Source organism: Erythrolamprus reginae, chromosome 2 (assembly GCF_031021105.1).
Source record: "Erythrolamprus reginae isolate rEryReg1 chromosome 2, rEryReg1.hap1, whole genome shotgun sequence".
NCBI classification, from domain to species: Eukaryota; Metazoa; Chordata; class Lepidosauria; order Squamata; family Dipsadidae; genus Erythrolamprus; species Erythrolamprus reginae.
Genome location: NC_091951.1, coordinates 36,943,174 through 36,956,140, shown reverse-complemented (window position 1 = coordinate 36,956,140; position 12,967 = coordinate 36,943,174). Strand labels below are relative to the sequence as shown.

The window sequence follows — 12,967 nt, the reverse complement described above, 5'->3', positions numbered from 1 at the left end:
AAGTAATCCAGACCAGAAGTAGATCCGGGATTACTAGCTCCATCTTTATTGTAAGGTTACATTAATAGAATCCTTCGAGTCTGAAAGTATCCCTCCCCTTCCCTTCCCCCTCCCTTTTTTTTTGACCCTGTAGTCCCTTAATTCGGGGTAGAGTCAGAACGACTGGATGGAGCTGAGCATTTGCTGGCTGGATGCCCTTCCTGATACCTACATGGTGTTCACAGCAGACTTTTTTTTTCTTTGCGCTGTAGGAGAAAAACATCTGCTGTTACCTAGGATTGAACTCTCAAACTTTTTAGTGGGAGGCGAGTGTCTTCATCATAAGGCCACTATGCCACCCACTCTCTTCCCTCACTTATTTTCCCAAAAATTAGGGAGGGTCCCTTCTGAGCTGCTTTCGCAACCCCTCCTTCTTTGAACTCAAATTTTGTTGGTTGGGCTATTATCTAGGCCAGTGTTTCCCAACCTTGGCAACTTGAAGCTATCTGGACTTCAACTCCCAGAATTCCCCAGCCAGCGAATGCTGGCTGGGGAATTCTGGGAGTTGAAGTCCAAATAGCTTCAAGTTGCCAAGGTTGGGAAACACTGATCTAGGCTGCGGCTCTTCCTTTGGTCTCCTATTACTGTTGGCTTCCTCTCCGCATCTCCCTCGTTCGTCTTGTTCTAAACCTCCTGAGCTTTTCCCTAATTCGGTGACCAATTGAATCCTTCCAGCTGTGTTGACTTCCCCTTTGGATTTTTCACTGGTAGCTCTTCTCCCTCTTTCTCCCCACCCCGCTCTTCAATTCCTAGACCTGGAGAAAGGTTTACTGAAGGCCCTGAAAGTGCTGGACATTTATTTGATGACGCCTCAGCCCGAAGAGGTGGACGAGAACAGCGCGGAAGATGAAGGCCAGTCCAACCGTAAATTTCTTGACGGAAATAAACTCACGCTGGCAGACTGCAATCTGCTGCCCAAACTTCACATTGTCAAGGTGAAAAACTTTTCATAGACTGGGTGCCTGTATAATATTTAAGGCAGGGGTAGGCAAAGTTGGTTCTTCTATGACATGTGGACTTCGACTCCCAGAATTCCTGAGCTTGCATGATTGGCTCTGGAATTCTGGGAGTTGAAGTCCACAAGTCACAGAAGAGCCAACTTTGCCTACCCCTGATTTATGAGGAACGAGAGAAAAGGGTGGGGGGAATGATTTCCTTCACACCCTATTTTTAAGCTTCCCAGAAGCAGACCACTGGGGCGTGGAGCAGGGAAATGCTGGAAGAACGATATTTTTGGTCTCCTGGTTTTATACAGGTAGTCCTTGATTTAAGAACAATTCACTTAGTGACTAGGTTCAAAATACTACACATAATCAGCATATTGTAGCAGTGGGTTACAAACTGTTCTTTCTGAGACAACCCAAGAAAGGGATCTTGGGGTTTTGGTGGACAGCTCAGTGAAGATGTCAACCCAGTGTTCAGCAGCAGTAAAAAAAGCAAATCCCATGCTTGGCATGATTAGGAAGGGAATCGAAAATAAGTCGGAAAGTGTTGTATTACCTCTGTACAAATCAATGGTGAGACCACACTTGGAGTACTGTGTACAGTTCTGGTCACCGCACCTCAAGAAGGATATAACAGAACTGGAAAAGGTGCAAAAAAGGGCAACAAGTATGATCAAGGAAATGGAGCACCTCCCTTATGAAACCAGGTTGCACCGCCTTGGTCTCTTCAGCCTTGAAAGACGGCATTTAAGGGGTAACTTGATCAAAGTGTATAAAATCATGCATGGGTTAGAAAAGGTGGATAGAGAAAAACTCTTTTCTCTATCACACAATATTAGCACGATGGGGCACTCCCTAAACATCATAGGTAAGAAAGTGAGGACAAATAAAGGGAAATATTTCTTCACCCAGAGGGTCGTTGGTTTATGTAATTCACTTCCAGAAGAGTTCGTTGAGTCATTCATGAGCCCCGTCAGGATCGAACTCCAGGCTGTGGGTGGAGTTTGCCTGCTATCCTGCATTCCAAACCACCGAGCCACCGGGGCTCCTTCCTTACAGAATACTTCCTTAAAGAATGTACTGCTTGATCAGTAGGTTTTACTATGCAAAATAATATATGGCTGTACACCTTCCCAACAGGTGGTTTGCAAGAAGTACCGTGATTTTACCATTCCTGAGGAATTCCGCGGCATCCATCGCTATCTCAAGAATGCCTACGCTCGGGAGGAGTTTTCCAGCACCTGCCCAGACGATGAAGAAATTGAATTAGCTTACGAGCTGGTTGCCAAAGCTTTGAAGTAGTAAACTTCTAAAATGTGGAGAAGGGACACAGGGCTTTGCTGGCAGGGATTCTTGGATTTGGGCACCTCCGAGGGTATTTTAACATTTGTATTCGTGTCTGGCCACCAGAGGGGGTATTGTCTTTTTTCTGGGGGGACAAAATGATTCAAATTTAATTATGAGCAAATATGAAATAATAAAAAATACATGTTTTTAAAAAGAGGAAGCTTCTTGTTGTACTTGTTCCCCTGCCCAAAGTAGGGGCAAATAATTACAAGGTGTTGCATGATGCAGTGATAGCTACAGGAATATTAGGTTATTTCAGTAGTTATGAGACACAACACTGGATAATTCTGCAAACCAGATGGAGCAAGCTATGCATGAATCCTGACTTTTACATTATTCAACATTTCGTGTTGGTTGATCAGAAAAACGGGCAATGTTGCTTTGACAGTTCAAAAGTTAAGCAAGGATGGGCCTGTTGAGTATGGAGAATAACAGAGTTGGAAGGATTTCTAGTCCAACCCCATTCAGGCAGGAAACCATATACAGTGGTACCTCATCATATGAACTTAATTGGTTCCAGGAGGAGGTTCGTAAGGTGAAAAGTTCGTAAGATGAAACAATGTTTCCCATAGGAATCAATGTAAAAGCAAATAATGCGTGCAAATCCTTCAGGAAAATCCCAAACTTTAGAAGGGAGGCGAACAGAGGGCAGGGAGGAGCAGCTAAAGGGGGCGGGTGGAAGAAGCAAGGCTAGGCTAAAGGGTGAGTGGGAAGGAAGAAAGGCAAGGGGGGCTCCCCTCCCTTTTCTTGTGCCTTTTCAGTGCCTTTGCAAGCACCTTGTTCTCTGCAAAAATTTTCCTCCCCCAAGCTGCCCCTCCCTCCTCCCTTTTCTTTCTTAAAAAGACACCCTTTCAGTGCCTTTGCAAGTATGTTGTTCTCTGCAAAATGTTTCCTACTCCAAGCAGCCCCTCCCTTTTCTTTCTTCAAAAAGGGGGAAAAAAAGAAACCCCTTCATCCCAGCAGCAGCTGCTTGGGTTCGTAAGGTGAAAATAGTTCAGAAGAAGAGGCAAAAAAAATCTTAAACACCGGGTTCGTATCTTGAAAAATTTGTTAGAAGAGGCGTTCGTAAGATGAGGTACCACTGTATCATTTCAGACAAATAGTTGTCCAGTCTCTTTTTTAAAATCTCCAGTGTTGGAACATCCACAACTTCTAGAAGCAAGTTGTTCTACAAATTAATTGTTCTGTCAGGAAATTTCTTCTTAGTTTAGGTCGCTTCTCTCCTTGATTAGATTCCATCCATTGCTTGTTGTTCTACGCTCAGGGGCTTTGGAGAATAGGTTGACCTGCCCTTCTTTGTGACAGCCCCTCAAATATTGGCATACTCTATGACTTCCCAAACTTTCCTCTTCAAACCTACATCAGGAAATTCCTTACAAGGCCCAGCTATGTTCACAAAATCATCTACAGAGTTTCCTATTTTCAGAATACTTTCTCAGCCTACTGTAGATGATAATGATGGTAATGATGGCTATTATTATCATTATCATTATCTTCAGACAAATGATTATCCAATGTTTTCTTTAAAATTTCCAATGTCGGAACCATTCACAACTTCTGAGGCAAGTTCTCTTCCACTGATTAATTGTTTTGTCAGGAAATTTCTCCTTGGCTCTAATTTGCTTCTCTCCTTGATTAGTTTCCACCCATTGCTTCTTGTCTTGCCCTCAGGTGCTTTGGATAACAGCCTGACTCCCTCTTCTTTGTCGCAACCCGTGAGATATCGGAATACTGCTATCATGTCACCCCTAGTCCTTCTTTTCATCAAACTAGATACATCCAATTTCTGCAACCGTTCTTCATATTTTTTTAGCCTCTCCAATCATCTTTGCAGGTGTGAGATTACCAGCCACCAGACTTGTACTATAAAACACAAATCTCTTGTAAGAAAGCAAGACTAAGCCGTTTTAAAACCATTGCAAAAAAACATGTGCAAATGTAGCCATGAAGTCACAAGTTGATCCTGATTCTCCTCAACCCAACTTTATGATTGGGGAGAACATTAAACATCTGTGACCCAGGTCAGAACTGATCTGTAGTGCTACCCAATGAACCCTTTGGCGCTATGGAAAAAAACCCAATTGCATGCTTTAATATACAGTGGTACCCCAACTTAAGAACTTAATTCGTTCCATGACCAGGTTCTTAAGTAGAAAAGTTTGTAAGTAGAAGCAATTTTTCCCATAGGAATCAATGTTAAAGCAAATAATGTGTGCAAAACCATTAGAAAAGAAATAAAAGCTCAGAATTTGAGTGGGAGGAGGAGGAAGAAGAGGAGGGAGGAGGACAGTCACTGCCCAGAGCGAAGGGAGCATTTTTTTTCTCTGGGTGCTGGCAGAGGTTTATTCCCTCCAAGCGCCCAGAGAAAGGAAAATGCTTTATTCGCTCTGGACTGCCAAAGCCTCCTTAAGCACCACCAAAAGGCTCCTCTGGCAGCCCAGAAAAGCCTGAGATGGCCGGGATTAAAGGTGGAATGGCAGGAAACTGGCAGGGCCTTCGTGCCACTCTCAAATTTCCCGGAAAAGTTTTCTGAGCTCGGGTTGTTAAGTAGAAAATGTTTCTTAAGAAGAGGCAAAAAAATCTTGAACACCCGGTTCTTATCTAGAAAAGTTCTTAAGTAGAGGCATTCGTAAGTAGAGGTACCACTGTACTGTATTTTTCAGAGTATAAGACACACCTTCCCTACCCCCTAAAAGTGGCTACAAATTTGGCTGTGTCTTATACTCCGAATGTAGCTTTCACTAAGCTTTTTTTTTCCAGCCCTAACAAGGTGCTAATGCGATCTTCCATGCTTTGCTAGCTAAGGATCTTCCCTTTGCCTGTTTCTTTCATTGCTGCTCCCTTCGACAATCAGGTGAACCTTTTTTCAGCCCTAATTAGGTACTTATGAGTGAAGTGCTTTGCTAGGAAGGTTTTCCCTTTGCCTGCTTTTCTCATTGTTTCCCTCTCTGAAGAGAGAGCAGCAAAGTGTTTTAGAAACTGTTTTTTTTTATCCCCAACCAAGGGATCAAAAGCAAGCACAGGAGCTCAAAGCCAGCAAACTAATGTACTGAAGCTGACCAGACTAAGGAGTAGTCAGATGAATACCCGATAGGCAAATTATTTTTTCCCTATTTTCCTCCTGCAAAACTAAAGTGCGTCTTATATTCTGATGCATCTTATACTCCGAAAAATATGGAGTATTCTAGTTAGTTTAAAGAACATGGATTCCTTAAACAATGGCCCTTAGGAGTCTGCGGAGAGGGGCGGCATACAAATCCAATTAATAATAATAATAATAATAATAATAATAATAATAATAATAATATTCTTGTCAATTTGGAAGATGGTTTTCATTACCCATCAAACAAGTTTTTCTCTCTGTTACAAATACTATTGTGATAATCAATACTATTAAATTATAGCATTTTAGCTTGAGAGTAACAAATAACTCTCGGATTGCAATATCATTTGTATGCAGATTCCATGACTGTGTAATCTATGGATTCTTGAATAACAGTAAGAACATTTCCTAGCTGGCGTGGACTTTAACTCAAAGATCTTGAGATTATGAGAGATATATAACTTTATATAGATTTAACTATGTCATTTTGGAAAAGAAAACAGGGCATTCATTATTATGGAGGAAAACACAGGAGATTTATCATTTTGGAGAAACAGCCAGAAATGGTGAGTATCTGAAGGGCTCAACATCGGACCAGAATATCTCCGGGACTGCCTTCTGCCACACGAATCCCAACGACCAGTTAGGTCTCACAGAGTTGGCCTTCTCCAGGTCCCGTCGACTAAACAATGTCGTTTGGCAGGATCCAGGGGAAGAGCCTTCTCTGTGACGGCCCCGACCCTCTGGAACCAACTCCCCCAGATATCAGTTGCCCCCGCCCTCCTTGCCTTTCATAAGCTCCTTAATACCCACCTCTGTCCTCAGGCATGAGGGAATTGAGATTTTCCCTTCCCTCTAGGCTTATAAAATTTATGCATGGTATGTCTGTATGTATGATTGGTTTCTTAAATTAGGGTTTTTAAATTCACTTAAATATTAGATTTGTTTATATTGTCTTGTTGTTAGCCGCCCCGAGTCTATGGAGAGGGGCGGCATACAAATCTGATAAATAAATAAATAAAAGAAAAAGAAAAAAAGAAAGAAAGAAAAGAAAAAAAAAGAAGAAAAATGGGGAAAGGGAGGAGCCTGAGAAACTTTGATTTTGGGTAATTGTTTTTGCAAAGTCAAGTATGTCTTTTGAGAGCGTGCACTGTGTGTAAAATAAGATAATATCCATGCTTGTTAATCTAAAAGAATATTTTTTTGAAGTCTGTTTTCCACCACTCAAGGAGTCTGTATATTTTACAAGGGTGAAGCACATTTTTCTTAAAATTTATGTTTCCTGAACTTGTTTTCTCAGGAAAGCCTTAGTCCAAACTGATTTTATTTCTCTTGGTCTGCATGTCTGAAAGTTCTTGATCAGTCTCATCCTTCTTGGCATTTTCTAACCCTTTTTGTTTAATGAAACATTCTTGAAAACTAAAGCCTTGCGGTTATTTTTTTAAAATCTAGTAAATGTGTTGCATGCTGTGGATTTCGAATTCCCTTGCTGTACCATTCTATCACCTCTCTATGGGATGTTAGATGACTGGCTTGATCACTGTTCTTAAAGATGTCATAACTTTTCTAACTACTTCTCTATTGGTATTACTTAGCAATAGCAATAGCACTTAAAATTATATACGATTATATATGTATAATAGTATATATGTAAATTATATATGTAAAATAATGCACTTGGGGAAAAGGAATCCTCAATCTGAGTATTGTATTGGCAGTTCTGTGTTAGCAAAAACTTCAGAAGAAAAGGATTTAGGGGTAGTGATTTCTGACAGTCTCAAAATGGATGAACAGTGCAATCAGGTGGTAGGGAAAGCAAATAGAATGCTTGGCTGCATAGCTAGAAGTATAACAAGGAGGAAGAGGGAGATTATGATCCCGCTATATAGAGTGCTGGTGAGACCACATTTGGAATATTGTGTTCAGTTCTGGAGACCTCACCTACAAAAAGATATTGAAAAAATTGAACGGGTCCAAAGACGGGCTACAAGAATGGTGGAAGGTCTTAAGCATAAAACGTATCAGGAAAGACTTCATGAACTCAATCTGTATAGTCTGGAGGACAGAAGGAAAAGCGGGGACATGATCGAAACATTTAAATATGTTAAAGGGTTTAATAAGGTCCAGGAGGGAAGTGTTTTTAACAGGAAAGTGAACACAAGAACAAGGGGACACAATCTGAAGTTAGTTGGGGGAAAGATCGAAAGCAACATGAGAAAATATTATTTTACTGAAAGAGTAGTAGACCCTTGGAACAAACTTCCAGCAGATGTGGTAGATAAATCCACAGGAACTGAATTTAAACATGCCTGGGATAAACATATATCCATCCTAAGATAAAATACAGAAAATAGTATAAGGGCAGACTAGATGGACCATGAGGTCTTTTTCTGCCGTCAGACTTCTATGTTTCTATGTTTCTATACCGCTTTACAGCACTGTAAAGCGCTTAGAGCCCTCTCAGCAGTTTTCAGAGTCAGTTATTATTATTATTATTATTATTATTATTATTATTATTATTTATTGGATTTGTATGCCGCCCCTCCCCGCAGTATATGGCCCTCAATAATCTGGGTCCTCATTTTACCCGCCTCGGAAGGATGGAAGGTTGAGTCAACCTTGAGCCTGGTGAGATTTGAACTGCCAAATTGCAGGCAGCCGGCAGGCAGCAGAAGTGACCTGCAGTACTACACTGTATCCACTGGGCCATCTTAGCACTTAACTTACTCAGCACTTAAATCCCCTAATGGATTCATTAGATTTGAAATGTGTTATGCTGTAAATAAAGACTAAACACATGAAAGAGGTGCTTTTGCCCCTCCCAAAATTGTTGAGAGTTGGGTGTCATGCAAATTTTATGAAGAAATAAATACATTTACATTTCAGATTTAGGCAGTAAAATAATGATAAGGAATAAGAAATAAACGAGGGATAGTGTTGTGATTCAGTCTGAGGCTCCTCAGGGAATGGCTGGAACTCTGCCGGCTCCATGCTCAGAGGGGGAGGACGAGGAACAGGAGGAGGAGGAGGACCAGGCAGACGGGGAAGAGGAATGTCAGGATGAGGAGGAGGGAGAACAGCCTGAGACCTCCGGGGGGGAGCTCTCCCCAGCGAGTAGCCTGGAGTCATTGGATGAGATCGCACAAGCCATCATAGATATGAGGCAGAGAAGGGCAGCACAAAGAAGGGGACAATTAACCAGGTATTTCCATCCCTAATAGGCAACAGCTGGGTTTGGGTATGGTTCTCCTCAGAAAGGTTGAAAAGGCAGGCCCGCCCTTCCTGTATTGTGGAGAGTTATCTTTTGGGAGTCCTGTGACCTTGCTTCGATCCTTGGCGTCTCTGATTCTGGCTTGTGGCCTCGAAGGCTGAAAACTTGGGGGAGGCATGGGTTTTATTATCTACAGTGGTGTGTGTGCCAGCAAGAAGCCTGTTGTATTGTCTGGCCGTCATGACTCTTCTGTGAAGCTTCATAGCATTCCAGTTTGTAAGAACAGTGTTTGTTATCTGTGTTTGTTTTCAAAGATATAAAATGATTTTGCTTTTTACCAGCGTGTCTGGGTACTCTTTTTAGTTGGTGTTGACGTCTGGGGGAACCCAGACAGAACAGATAGTGAACTCTTTCGGTTCCTTTATTGTCTTAGAAAATTTTTCCCTTTCCTTTGTTAATGAAATGTTGATAGAATCAAGCAGATTATAAATTCTTTATTTTCCCTTAGCAAAATAGGGAAGTTATCCCAAGATAGGGAAGGAAGAGGACAGGATGCACCTGAGCTCACCCTATATAGCATTTGGGGGGTCCCAGGTCTATTTATGATAATTATAGATAACAATGAGTTGTAGTGCCATCCATTAGCATTACACAAGGTTGCTTTCGGGGTGACTCAACAGAGATAGACTAGCATGAACAAAAACGGGGTGAAGACCAGTAGCCTCCAGAAGGTACTGAACTCTCCAGCCACCCCATTGCACAGGTCAGTGGAGCAGCAGAAAGTGCTGAAGGTGAAATTGATGCCCAATGTATTTCGAATGCCCTGAATGCCGCACATGGAAGGATCCCCACAGGTCTTCTCATGGATTACCAGTTCAAGGGCACCTGGAAGAGAGAAATGAGAGTCAAGGCCAGATGGAAGGCCAATCACAAATGCCACCCTTGTCCAATCAGTGCCTTTCCATTTCATTGGGTATTTGTAAGGGGCGTAAGGGGCATACATAAGAAACATAGAAACATAGAAGTCTGACGGCAGAAAAAGACCTCATGGTCCATCTAGTCTGCCCTTATACTATTTCCTGTGTTTTATCTTAGGATGGATATATGTTTATCCCAGGCATGTTTAAATTCAGTTACTGTGGATTTACCAACCACGTCTGCTGGAAGTTTGTTCCAAGGATCTACTACTCTTTCAGTGAAATAATATTTCCTCACATTGCTTTTGATCTTTCCCCCAACTAACTTCAGATTGTGTCCCCTTGTTCTTGTGTTCACTTTCCTATTAAAAACACTTCCCTCCTGAACCTTATTTAACCCTTTAACATATTTAAATGTTTCGATCATGTCCCCCCTTTTCCTTCTGTCCTCCAGACTATACAGATTGAGTTCATTAAGTCTTTCCTGATATCCTCTTTATACAGTCTTCTATCCTCTTTATACAGTGTTCCCTCAATTTTCGCGGGGGATGCGTTCCGAGACCGCCCGCGAAAGTTGAATTTCCGCAAAGTAGAGATGCGGAAGTAAATACACTAGTTTTGGCTATGAAAAGTATCACAAGCCATCTCTTAACACTTTAAACCCCTAAATTGCAATTTCCCATTTCCCTAGCATCCATTTAGATTATTACTCACCATGTTTCTTTATTAAAGTTTATTAAAAAAATATTTATTAAGGGTGGATGAAAGTTTGGTGATGACATATGATGTCATCAGGTGGGAAAAACCATGTTATAGGGGAAAAAACCACAAAGTATTTTTAATTAATATTTTTAAAACCGTGGTATAGACTTTTCCCAAAGTTTGAACCCGCGAAAATCGAGGGAACACTGTATATATCTATTCTCTTCAATATGTATTGTGTATTGTACAAACAAACAAACAAACAAATAAATAAATAAATTTGTTAGTACATGGTACTCACCTGTTTTGGGGGTTGCCATGTATTAAACTATGAATGGTAGTTTATAACTGTAAAGATGTAAGATGACTTTAAGAGCTTTGGCTGGTTTAGCCATAAGAGGGTGCCAGCACCTTTCCCGGGGGGGGGGGAGTTTACTTTGAGATATTCTTAGCGGTTTGTTATCTTTTGCTACTTTGTGTTGTATATATGTAAATAATACTTCGTTAAATACTGTGTTGTTTACTGGCTAGCCCACACAACTACACCACTGCAATAACTCTGCTGTGTGTATGTCAACGGTTTCACACAAAGCTGACTGAGACATACTAACAGTATTGAGCAGTGGTGGATTCCTACCGATGTAGTCCAGTGCAGCCCACCGATTGCACAATTCTGGCATGACAGCTCCAGTCTGTCTTTGCACGCTGCCATCTTTTTTTATAATTTTCAGCGATTTTCTGCTCTCCAAGCATGCGCAGAAGGAACATTGTCCCTCTGTATATGGACAGAGGCAAAATCGTGCTGCGCACGAAACATCACAATAAGCACACAGTGTACCAGTAGGAAAATTTAATTTAATTTATTCGACTTCTATGCCGCCCAATCCTGTAGGACTCGGGGCAGCTTACATCAATAAAAAGAATACAAGAATAAAAAGAAGTCGAACAACTACAGTAAATAAAACAATCAGGGTTGGGCAACAGGTAGGACAGGGTGGAACACAGTTCCACCGGCAGAAATGAAGATGGGTGTGCAGCTCCAGCTGATCAGTGGCTGTCACTTCCTGGATTACTGGTCTCAGCTCGGTTCTCCTTTTTTTCCCTGGTGCTGCGTCTGTGCTCCTTGCTTTTTTCCTCTTTCCTCCTTCCTGGCCTCAGACGAGCTTCCCTCTCTCCTGCCCGGCTCCCCTCTAGCCTCACGCGGCCACCTCCCACTGAGGTGCAAGCAGAAGGCGTGGGTGGAAGGGGCACTCGCAGCATTTATGCTTCTAGCAGCACCCGTTCGCCTAGCTACCCAGCCTGAGGTAGGAGGGGCAACCCAGGAAGGAGACCACAGGAAATGCGAAACAAATTGTCACCCCAGCGAGCGACACTGGTAAGGTTGTTAGTCAAGGTCTTAACAGTTCACTTGAACGATGATGATTGTTCAAGCCACTCCCACCTGGTCACGTGGTCGGCAAGCCACTCCTACCCAGTCACATGACCATTAACCCACACCCACAAAATAAGCCACACCCGCAGTGTGGCAGTAAAAATTTTGGCTGCCCATTACTGCTAACAACCATTATAAACTCCAAAACCAATCCACCAAACAAACATAATTCGGGCACGTCTGATGTTAAACTTCACGGCCCCCAGACCTGTCCACAAAGGCAGGTTTTAACCGCTTTTCAAAAGGCCAGTAGAGTGGAAGCACTGCAAACATCAGGAGGGGGTGAATTGGTAAGGAACCCAACCCACTATTGAGTTTAACCCAGTCTTTCTGATAGGACCACATGGGAGAATTCCCTTGAGCATTTGATGATGTGGCTCCCGTTTTCCAGGTATTTTTCTGGTGCCCATTTGCACTGACCCAATCAAGATGCTCAGGCAGAAGAACCCAAGGGGTGAGGTTAGTATTGGGGTTCCTATCTAAGCTGTCCCACATTAGAGAAACATCTTTCAGCTGTGGCGAGGAGGGCGTTTGCCCAGGTTCGCCTGGTGCACCAGTTGCGGCCCTATTTAGACCGGGAGTCACTGCTCACAGTCACTCATGCCCTCATCACCTCGAGGCTTGACTACTGTAATGCTCTCTAATGGGGCTACCTTTGAAAAGTGTTCAGAAACTTCAGATCGTGCAGAATGCAGCTGCGAGAGCAGTCATGGGCTTCCCTAAGTATGCCCATGTTACACCAACACTCCGCAGTCTGCATTGGTTGCCGATCAGTTTCCAGTCCCAATTCAAAGTGTTGGTTATGACCTATAAAGCCCTTCATGGCACCGGGTCAGATTATCTCAGGGACCGCCTTCTGCCACACGAATCCCAGCGACCAGTTAGGTCCCACAGAGTGGGCCTTCTCTGGGTCCCGTCAACTAAACAATGTCGGTTGGCGGGACCCAGGGGAAGAGCCTTCTCTGTGGCAGCCCCAGCCCTCTGGAACCAACTCCCCCCAGAGATTAGAATAGCCCCCACTCTCCTTGCCTTTCGTAAGCTCCTCAAAACCCACCTCTGCTGTCAGGCATGGGGGAACTAAGATAATCTTTCCCCCTAGGCTTCTACAATTTATGCATGGTATGTTTGTATGTATGATTGGTTTTATAACAAGGGTTTTTAGCTGTTTTAGTATTGGATTTTTACATTCTGTTTTTATCACTGTTGTTAGCCGCCCCGAGTCCACGGAGAGGGGTGGCATACAAATCCAATAAATAAATAAATACATTTTCT

The 12,967-nt window shown here is 42.6% G+C and overlaps 2 protein-coding genes across 4 annotated transcripts in view; one reads left to right on the top strand and one right to left on the bottom strand.

Moving 5' to 3' along the window:
* Positions 1-2,484, top strand: part of CLIC1 (chloride intracellular channel 1) — a 66,426-nt gene extending 63,942 nt beyond the window's left edge. The window contains exons 5-6 of the mRNA XM_070737822.1: positions 793-974; positions 2,124-2,484. Coding sequence (XP_070593923.1) covers positions 793-974; positions 2,124-2,285 — 344 coding nt within the window. The 3' untranslated portion in view covers positions 2,286-2,484. The remainder of the gene's footprint in view (positions 1-792; positions 975-2,123) is intronic.
* The window catches only part of LOC139160193 (TNF receptor-associated factor 1-like), a 635,213-nt gene that overhangs the window by 470,332 nt on the left and 151,914 nt on the right, over positions 1-12,967 (bottom strand). The gene's annotated exons all lie outside the window — the stretch shown is intronic.